Source organism: Coenobita brevimanus, chromosome 65 (genome assembly GCF_032717465.1).
Source record: "Coenobita brevimanus isolate Jiangsu-jjx chromosome 65, ASM3271746v2, whole genome shotgun sequence".
Classification (NCBI taxonomy): domain Eukaryota; kingdom Metazoa; phylum Arthropoda; class Malacostraca; order Decapoda; family Coenobitidae; genus Coenobita; species Coenobita brevimanus.
Genome location: NC_137018.1, coordinates 51,153,241 through 51,164,227, shown reverse-complemented (window position 1 = coordinate 51,164,227; position 10,987 = coordinate 51,153,241). Strand labels below are relative to the sequence as shown.

Here is a 10,987-nt window from a genome sequence, read left to right as displayed (position 1 = left end):
TCCCCATAATCTTTACTAGGTCAGCCTTCAAAAGATGGGTACAACTTGCAGCATATAATGCCAAACTACAACAGCTGCACATTACCCTTATGAAACTTATAAACCAAAGGTGTTTCAGTTATGAGAAGATTGTGAAAGAGGAACGAATAAATCAGATTAGAGAAGCCCTGGAGAGTGGAAGTCGCAATCTGATGGAGACAGTGGAGGACCATATGAAAAAGGTTCCACTGTTGGATGACTTGGAGATGGAGTGGATGCAGGTACTAAATTAGGAGATACTGAATCAGGAGATCAAGGAAGATATCTATGCCCAAGAGTATCAAATCAGATGCAGACTCCTCCAGTACAATGTGTGTTGAGCCGTTAATCTAATTCAAATAAACCTCGGGCAGCTTCCCAGTAGTGGGATACTGTTATTTTACTGTTGCTCCCCAAGCTCAGGGGTTAAAACTGCTATACTACTGCTTTCCCCCCAGGTTTAGGGGTTAATATTACTGCTGTGTGTATCCTCATATATATATGTGAGAAATAATGATTATTGACCATACTTTAGTTGAACTGTTGTTAAGCTGCTCATAACTTCCATTTTCTGTTCATGTTACTTGTAAGTGGCTCTTTCTGGTACATAGTTATGATGTGCATATGCGTGTAAGACATGCCTGTTAGAAGAAGTCAAGATTCTAAGGACTTAAATAGTGAATGAGGGTGTGACCCATTCAGCATTTTTTTTTTTTTCTTTTTTAATGCTCTTTGGACCCCATATCACCCCATTCTCAGGTGGGAAAAGAGGTCTGATGATTTTTCTTTCACCTTACACCTTTGTGTATCCTTCTCTCCATATTTTACTCCTTTACATTAACCAGACTCTCTGAAACCTTTCAGCCAGACACTGTTTTTACTTTACTAATGCTGGTACATAACAACTGTATTTAGCTTTATGACAGTACCCAAGTAATGAAGAAGTTAACGAAGGCCATTATCTACCTCTTCCACTCAGAGTCTCCTCTGAACCAAATAAAACCATCTAGAGACAGAAAATTAAAACAAATATAACATCCCTGGGTTGCAGGGGATGAGAGAAAAAAATATATCATTGGGTTGCAGGGATTAACTGTTGGACTTAAGCGCTTCTCTTTGCAAAATAAAATCGTTGGAAGTCACTCTTTATTATTATTCTTTCCTTTTCAGGTGGTTTTACATTGAATGACAAGTCCAATATTTCCTGTAAGCCAGGAAACCATTGACAGCACTGGTTGGTACCCATATAACCAACCCACATGTGTTCCCTATGTGTCAACAAGTGGGTTGGCGGAGGGTTAGTGCCCCTCCTTGTAAAGCAACCAACTCAAAGACAAATGGCCACACCTTATGGGATTATGATGTCTGGTCTATGGATAGATAGATCCTTTTGGGTATGTTAGTTTACTGTAAAATACAGTATATACAATCATGACCATACACTGGTGAAGACTGTCAAGGAGCACAAAATAATGTACATCCGAACTAGCTGACCTGTTCATATGCACCATCAAATAATTCTCCAAAACTGATGTCTAAGTACCATGCTGTTTGGCAGGCAAAAATCATCTAATAACTGATCAGAGTTTTAAATCTTCATGTAGGGTGCTTGGCACCTTTGATTTCCATATCTGCAGAAGTGTGCTGTTTGCAGTAACAAGTTTCTTGCACTGAACACCACACTTCCCTCATTATTATTCCGTCCTTTACTTTTTCTTACTTGCAATACTGACCTAGAAAATCCTGGTACCACAGTTCTGTACTGCCATACATTTTATCTTGTACAGGTTCTACCTACTTCCAAAGTTTATTTGCATATTCTTAGAGTTCATCCTTTAAGTCTAGCATAATACGGCATAATGAGCCAAAGGTATGTGAGAAGTATTATGCTGTATGGCAGTGATATTTGGCCTGCAAGAGAAACGGATATATGCACAATGAATCACACAGAAATGAATATGTTGAGATGGATGAGTAGGGTCACACTGAATGACAGAACTTAGAAAAGTCTGCTTTGAGAGAGATCTAACAAAAGAAATATTGGAGAGGTAATGAGAGCTACCAGGTTAAAATGGTCTGGCCATATTGAGGGGAAGGGGGATGGGGACTGACTGAAGAGGGTCACAGGTGTGAAGAGAAGGTAACAATGCCATATGGCAAACCAAGGAAGATGTGCAGTGAGGTCTGGCATGGAGATCTCCAGCCCAGGATACTGAATAGGGAAATGGCCCAAAATCACAAAACTCAGTGAAAAAAAAAATAATAATAATAAGCATGCTACAGTCAATGGTCTCTAAGTGTAAATGTAACATTTAACTGTAAACAGCAATTCGATCACACATATTCCTGATATTCACAAGCTCAAGTGAACTGGGGGTTACAACAACAATGTATATTCTTTTTATTCTGTTTTTAAGTGCAAAACTTAACTCTAAAATCCAGCTCTACAGGAATTAGGCATCATTTAGTGTATAGGAAATCCTCAACAGGTGTTCCAATATACAGTATCACACATTTTTTCAAACATCTGGTATAGTAATCTGGGGATAACTGGCAAATCATCTATACAGATGGCAATGTAACATTACTAGACATTTTTCTATGAATTACAGTGGCCTTAAAAGCAAAACTACCAAAACAAGGTTCTGATGACAGACTTACTGCACTGGTTCTGGGTTCAAAAGGTGTAATGGCCAGTATATTTTCATCCACTACGCCTTGTCCCAGTAATAGTCACGAGTCTTCTGGTTGAGGAAGCGATATAGATACTTGATACGTTTATTCATTTCCTGAAACTTGGTGGGACGGTAGAGTCGCATTGTGTTGCCGAACATCTTCCTCTTTCGAAGCAACATCTGGTACTCGTTGCCCTTGAACCCTCTTAGCCAGGGTGGCACTGAGTACGCCACATTTGTTGGTTTCAGAGTCCCGTCACCCAGAATGTCTGTAGTAGGTAGGTCAGGTTTAGTTAGATTAGACTGGGTCATGTTAAATTAGGTTAGGCTGGGTCAGATCAAGTTATGTCAGGTTTTCTTAGGTTATGTACACTCAGATTAAGAAATGCAAGGCTAGAGCCAGTCAAAAGGTTCGGCTAGGTCAGACTAGGTTAGGATACCCTGAAATACTGTACTAAGGTGTGAATAATATCTTTGGCAATCCAAGACATAACAGATGCTTATTAACATGGAAGCCAATGACCAATCACTGTATATGAAAGTTGTATACTGGTACTAACAGAAAGAAACTTCCACTGTCATACAATGTGTTACATCAGCTACCATTATGACTGTCTTGACTGCTATTACCATTTACCAGAAATGTTCGATCTCTTTCATTTAAACACAAAATTTTCCATTATATCACAAATGCAAGCATTCACATGTGCACTAATGCATGCATGCCTATACACACACACACACACACACACACACACACACAAACATATAATTTAATTTACATTTCAACAGAACATATACAAAACATAATAACTAATGAGCATTCACACAGTGCATACCTCTACCTAGTCAGCACCATCTCCTCAGGAATGTTACTTCTCGCTTTTAGAAGGCGGGGCAATAATGTTTTTGCCCCCCTCCCCCCCCCGCACACGTGCGCGCGCGCGTGTGTGTGTGTGTTTTCCACTGAGCTCTATAAAATGGAGAAGCCATCTTCACCGTGGGCATGTGATTTTGGCAGCCATATTGAAACACCGAAAATTAAATTCAAATTCAAATACTGTACTGTACTTCATTAACACTAAGCAGTGATTATTAATAAAGAGACACTTTTTGCTTATAATACAAAAACATATAAGGATTATGATTTTTTTCAGCCTAGTTCAACAAATTATATCGGGTACATTTAGCCAATGAGTATAAAACAACGCCACAGGTTGCTGCAGTGCAGAACTTACCCTTTATGGCACTATCCATGTCATGAAACCGAATGTCTAGATTGAAAAAGGCTGGAAGAAACATGGAAATATCTACAAGAGAGTGTGAACACAAGAGAAAAAGACATGGAGAGAAAGACTGGAGATAAATGGGCCCGTTTTAGTGGCCTCATTCATGCAGGGATACCAGGGAAGAATCTTCCCGCCCCACCCTAGGGGGAAATAATCTTTTAGAATCAGCAACATGATATATTTCTTACTTGTGAACTGTAATGCCATCTCTCTCTGATGAATTACTGTATCCATTTTTGCATCCAGAAGCTGCACAGCTGACCATGGCACTATATATTACAAATCATCGGCTGCTTTCAAAAACCCAACGAACACCTCAGTTCAAAAACCGTGGGCATCAGGCGAGGTGTAACATGGTTGCTGCTACACCAGCACCACCCTGGCGGCGGCTACATCAGTTACGCTGTGTTAGCCATGAGAAAGCCTCTCCATATTATAGAGCTCAGTGATCTGTTCCCATTACAGTATATCTCATGAATGGCTTGAGCTATCAACATGAAATCTCCAGGATATCAAGATATGGCCAAAATCTTGGCTGAGTTCAAAAATTGGCACTCGGGGTCAAGGTCAAGGTCACCAAAATGGCTGCCAAAGGTCAACTAGTTTTTATCGCATGCCTTTAGCACCATTATATCTTATGAATGGCTTGAGCTATCAACAGGAAACTTTCAGGGTATCAAGATATGACCAAAATCTTGGACAAGTCCGAAAATGGACACTCAGGATCAAGGTCAAGATCACCAAAATAGCTGCCAAAGGTCAACTAGTTTTTATCGCCTGCCTTTAGCACCATTATCTCATGAATGGCTTGAGCTATCAACAGGAAACCTTCAGGGTATCAAGATATGACCTAAATCCTGGACTTGGCCAACAGCATAATCTGGTCAGTGACTAGCATTTGACTCCCGAATGCTTTTCTTTCATTTTTCATGATCTCGGCCTTGATTTTTTTTTTACCTGTTCCTCTGATGGTCCTGTCATAATTAAAAATTTAGTGCAAGTCCATCCACTGGGTATTCCATAATGTTGTTAACAGACAGACAAACCAAGCCAAAACCATAACCTCTTTAAATTTCCATGAAAAATAAATGACAAAATTCAAAACCAGCACTATCATTGTAGTGACCACCCACCTATGTAATCATTCTGGCCAAATAATGCTCTTTTCTCTGCCCACAAGTTTTTGGGACGGTAGACAGGGATGGGGAGGCGTTTGTTGTGCTTCATGTGAGGCAGCAGACCTGTTGGTAGATGACATCAGTCTTGCTGGTATTTGGCTAAATTCATAAGGTTTATGTACAGTCAGGGACAAAAGTTTGCCTACTAAATACTGCATAGGTATTTCACTGCAGCTGCTTCACACTTTGGGTATGTCCATCACTTTCCTTCCTTGATGTATCACATCTAAGAGAATCATCTATTGGTAGTCTGTTTCAGCTAAGGAATATTAACCAGTAAATAAAAGTCGGAAGTGCAGGTGGAGAAATATAAGTAACTACCATAATACAGTATGTGAACTTTTATATCCACACATAATAGATGCAGCAAACTTCCTCTTACCTCTCGTCTCTTAACACGAACATTAATAATTAGTGCTATAAATCTACAGTAACTGATACCAATGACTACACCTGTCCACAGATCAACATCATGAGTGTCTGCTGTTTCAGATATACGAGAATGATTTAAAAGGTTCAGAGAAGCAGGAAGGGCAACAGGACTTTTACTGCCAACAGTACAGTACTACTTTGACACAAACTATTTCTGTATATAACACAGGGCTATTGTGAAGTGGCTTGTAGATGCAGCTTAACTTCTGAGGTGAAACAAAGAATTTCTGATGCTAAAATGATGATTAATTTTTATAAGCAATAGTACTTGGATGGGTGACCACCTGGGAACACCAGATGCTGTTGGCATCCCTACGTGTCAAGTGGGGTTGGTGGAGGATTAGTGCCCCTCCCTGTAAAACAATTAACTCTAAGCCATTGGCCACCCCGTCTGGGATACATGGCGTCTGGCAATGAATGAATGAATGATGAATACTCTGCTTATAGTTCCACCTGCTTCTTATCTCATTTCCAAAAACGACAGTTGTACTCTTTCAAATTTTACATTCTACTATTCATACAAATAACATTCCTGACATTAGTGCTTTGTCACTAGTCACTAGCTACTCAAAGACTAAGAGTGGTTCCTTGTTCATTGTAATAGGCTTGCTATTTTTGAACTACTGACTCATCATATGCACTCAGGTGTTCTCAACTTCCAGGTCTGGATCAATTTCTGTAGTACTGAAATAAAATGAATGGCCTTGTTCACATTAGTACTTCAAGAAGTTAAGTTACCAGTATTTTCATATTCAACATACCTCCAGTTGAAACAAAGAAAACTTCTCAAAGACACTCTTACCAGAAAGCAGAAGGGCAATGTATTGGACTTAGGCAATTATAACACTATACAGTACACTGTTTTTATAAACCATCTTCACCTTTCTCAAAATCATGGTCTTGGTTAAGTATTGTACCATGTACACTGTATGCAGCAGTACTGCTACTACTGTATTAACAGGCTGAAAGGTGAAGTAATGAGATTTTGTTATCCCCACCTTTATTCAAGGGTAAGCTGAGTACTGTATAATGATTTGGCAGGCAAACCAAATCTAAAAAAAAAACTGTGCAATATCCAGATCAGATAAATACAGTAGCATACAGCATAATGAACAAAATAATTATCATATCACTTTTTCCTCACTATACATAGGGTGAAAAGATCCAAAGAGGAGCTCTCTCATCTCAATGGTACTTAGGTCTGGTGCAAGGAAACCTCAATTAATATTGGGTATGTATTACCCTCTGCACGTGTTACACAAAATATGCTTAATTAAAAAATGTACCATATTACAAGACATACAACACAAAACAGTCCGACACCACAAACAATGGATACTGCAAAATGCCAGGTACTCCTAATCGTGTTTTCATGATGATGCACAATATCAATTAGTGACATAATCTATCTCATCCATAGTAACTGTTGTTATTATACACACACATGTACATGAAAATACACTAAATCTTTCTTGGACATCACATGCTGTACTGATCGTTTAGGAAATCAATGAAACCTCAAATGCAATTCTTTTTCTTAATTATGAGTATAGGGTTGCCTGCATCATCAGTACTGGACAGTGGGGTTCCTAAATTGCTATACAAAAACCTTACTACCATACTAAATGCTTGGGACACTTTCTGTAAAAAGTAATCAAGCTAGCTACAGTAGCAATTTTATGACCACTTAAGCTTTCACATCTCACCTTTGTGGTACAGATAATCATTGTAGCCATAATTCCGGAGCAGCGGCCCTTTTTCTAACTTCTCGGAGTAGTACCTGTGTCTGACCTGCGTGACAGAGGGGGTCCAGGTGGCAGTAGAAGAGGGAGGTGCTGTCCTGGCCCCAACTCCCACCCCAACCCCCACCCCTGGCAGCACTGAGGGGGCTAAGCGGGATACACTCTGAGCCACACACCCCAATGACTGCAGCAGACCACCAAATGCACTCGTCATGGCACACCTGAAAACACCAAGAAAGTAACTGAATGAGTGATAAACATTTCCCAAGATAACAAGATACTATATACTAGATACTAGATTTCCACTCACAAGAGCATGCTGAAGATATTAGCTTTATCCAAACTGATAACCTTATACTGGTAGTTAAAAACAAACTCTCAGCACTAGCCTAAATGAATACAAAGCATCGAGGCCAGATGGAATCCACCCAAAAGTACTGAAAGAGGTGGCTGAGGAGTTGAGAGAGCCCCTAGCCCTTCTCTTCAACCACTCTATCCAGACTGTAACAGTGCCACAAAGCTAGAAAGTTGACATAGTGTCTCCAATTTTCAAGAGTGGCAGAAAATGCAAGCCAGAAAACTACTGTCCAGTCAGCCTAACAAGCATCATTGGAAAACTTCTTAAGGAAATAATAAGAGACTATGGTGAAATCTCTTGAAGACAGAAATGTATTTTGCAGCAACCGGCATGGCTTCAGGAGTGGCACGTCATGTTTAAACAACTTACAGGAAACAACAAATGATTGGTCTACGATGCATGACACAAATGAGCCATATGATGTGGTGCATTTTGACTCTGCCAAGGCTGTTGACACCATTCCACACACCAGACTAACATACACACTTCAGAATGTAGGAATAGGAGGAAACCTGCTAAGGTGGATCGAGGACTTCATCACTGATGGAGTCCAAAGAGTCCGTATCAATGAGTCTGACCCAGCAGCTAAAGGTAACCAGTGGCATCCCACAAGGATCAGTCCTGAAACCTCTGTTGTTTCTAATTTAATTAAATGACCTACCCAAAATGCTGAGTTCCACACGCATGATATTTGCTGACGACATGAAGATTTACAACTGGGCAGCAACACCAGAAAATCTTCAACAAATGCAAGACGACATACACAAGCTGCAAACTGGACAGAAACATGGCTAATGAAGTTCATTTCTACAAAGTGCAAAGTCATGCATATGGAGAGAAGCAATGTGAATCACACTTACAACATCAAAAGAAGCAACATCTTAGAAGTCACTTCTGAGAGGGATCTAGGGATACTGTTTAGTAATGACCTAAAATTCAATGCACACATAGATAACTTCACACAAAAACAGTATCCTGGGACTAATAAAAAGAACATTCAAGAACTGGACAGTAGAGAGTTTCACCACAGTATACAGAACATACGTTTGCCTCCACCTTAAATATGTTGTACAGGTGTGGTCTCCACAGCAGATGGGAAACATAAACAAAACTGAAAAAGTACAATGAAGCGCAACTTGGGTCATCCCACACCTCAGGTACCACACCTATGAGGAAAGCCGAAAACTACTTGGCATCCCAAAACTAAATGACAGAAAAAGATAAGAAGACATGGTGGAAGTTTACAAGATACAGTACTAGAAGAAAATGAAAATATTAACCCTTCAGAATTTTTCAAGAATACAAGCAATAATGTAGGTGGGGCCACTCAAGCCAGCTATACAAATGGTGATACTACAAAATGCAAACTGGTAACACTTTTGAGCACAGGGAACAAGCTGCCTGAAAATGAAATGAATGCTCTCTCAATCAACATTTTTAAGAACAGATATGATAATTGCATGGCACAGTTGGAAATGGAGGCAGGTGACAGGATCTATATAAGATCAACAATGTAATCTGCAGAAATTTCTGGTGAATAAAATATGTAAAACCATCAACTATACAGTCCAGGTCTCTATTTTTGTTGTAAGTACAAACTGGTTAGGAGTAAAACATAGCTTGCCCAAGGATCATATAATCTGCTGGGATGTCTTGGTTGTAAACTGAATTTTTTTATTGAAACAAAACAAAACAAACAGAAACATATGTCAGACGCTTGCAAAAAAATTATCCTTTTACAGGAAAAAATTAATTATCTATCTATCTGCTGCCAGCCGCCTTAATCTCATACAGGATTAATTCATTTAAAAATGCTTGGACACACTGCATTTCAAAGACTGGATGATCATGAGGTACAAGATAACATGGAATGAAGAAGGCAGTTCTGGAGTAAACCAGATTCATACAGCAAATGGGTATGTTTCCAATTACACCATTATCACCTTTGAGAGAATACGGGGCAGTCCTCGACATAATTCTGGGATGGTTTTCAAAGCTTATCCATATAAATGGCACTGGAAATTCAGGGAAATTAGCAAGTCAGATTTTATGGCAAAACAAGTCTATAACAAGGAATTCTTCTGCAATTATTAAAGAACAACAAAACTGTAAAAAAAAAAAAAAAAAAAAAAAAAAAAAAAGGAGGCAGGGGGACTTTTAACCAGGACTTCCCTACTGACAAATTTTAAACTTTGCATTTTTTTCCCTCTGCCACCATCATGCAAATTATACAGTGCCAAACAGTCTGTGAAAGTGAGGTGTCACGTCAGACAAAACTGATCAAATATACAGTAATTAAGTAGTTAATGGGTGAGCGTGAAGGGGTAGCAATGGTGCGAGTGGAAGAAGCATGTAAAGACAAAGCTACCTGGATGTGATTCTATCATGGATATCCTATTGAAGGTTCACAGAGAAAGTTTTTATGATGATGGAGAAGAAATTATCACCATAAGTCCATCAGACACTTCAAGCCACCCATATAACCATATGATGATGTCATACAGGTTTAATATAATTACCAATGATGTTACTGCTTAAAGTTTTACGGTAGCACCTGGCAGTCGTCTTTGGTGGGTTCACGTCGACGGTGGCTTATGAAACAATACCATACGGAGAGATCTTGCTATATATAAGGATGCTGGTCACTGACTTTCAGGAGTGAAATGTAATTTTGTAAACTGAAAACTCACTGAACATCATAAACGTAACACAATCACCGTCCTCACCCTACTTGTCTGGCAACCTATGCATGCTAGTCTACTCTTCCCTGCAGAACTGTTTTTGGTAACGGCTAACACTCATAAAATTTACTTTACAGTTCAAAACCGTTATTCAGTTTCATATTTTACAACTTTTCATTGGTCAAAAATGTTATGATGTTAGCGGATGTTCGTAATATTAAAGTTTAAAGAGTAGACGAGATTGTCTGTAATTGTTTACGTTTGGTTACAAAACCGGCTCTCTTACCGAGCTCAGTGGTGACATGGTATGAAGTTAGGTGGATATTGCGATTACTTATCCTCGAATAATGTTAACGTGCTTTCAGTTCGCACCCTGCGGCCCTGCCGAAGTCTTGGCGTACACAAACGATCACTCAGTCACATCGACCCAAATTCTCTCCAAAAGCCCACTATGGTACTGTATTATGTTCAGTATGTGTGTGTCAAGATTTACCACCTTTTATACGCTGTAAGCACAAACCACTGACCCTGTAACTAACTATATTTGCTGAAGGGGGTGTATGGTAAGATCCACCACCACCTTTTGTTGTATTACGGTATGTATACTTTCACAA

The 10,987-nt window shown here is 39.4% G+C and overlaps 1 protein-coding gene across 2 annotated transcripts; it reads right to left on the bottom strand.

The window, feature by feature from the left end:
- Positions 1-1,168: 1,168 nt before the first annotated feature.
- On the bottom strand, positions 1,169-10,405 carry mRpL51 (mitochondrial ribosomal protein L51). 2 transcript variants are annotated; one of them, XM_080276621.1, is made up of 4 exons: positions 10,212-10,405; positions 7,299-7,555; positions 5,116-5,223; positions 1,169-2,962 (listed from the first exon to the last, which is right to left on the bottom strand). In XM_080276621.1, exons 2-4 carry the CDS (start codon positions 7,546-7,548, stop codon positions 2,730-2,732), a joined length of 591 nt encoding a protein of 196 aa, XP_080132747.1. In that variant the 5' UTR covers positions 7,549-7,555; positions 10,212-10,405; the 3' UTR covers positions 1,169-2,729. The 2 variants fall into 2 exon arrangements, with proteins under 2 accessions (XP_080132747.1, XP_080132748.1); XM_080276622.1 differs by having other exon boundaries at positions 10,247-10,405.
- Positions 10,406-10,987: the final 582 nt, after the last annotated feature.

Excerpts from the sequence above, each read along its gene's own strand:
- mRpL51 (XM_080276621.1), bottom strand. The coding sequence starts at position 7,548 with ATGACGAGTGCATTTGGTGGTCTGCTGCAGTCATTGGGGTGTGTGGCT. Across the intron at positions 5,224-7,298 it reads TGATTATCTGTACCACAAAG|GTCTGCTGCCTCACATGAAG; the intron begins GTGAGATGTGAA and ends ATCTACCAACAG. Across the intron at positions 2,963-5,115 it reads TGGCCAGAATGATTACATAG|ACATTCTGGGTGACGGGACT; the intron begins GTGGGTGGTCAC and ends TACCTACTACAG.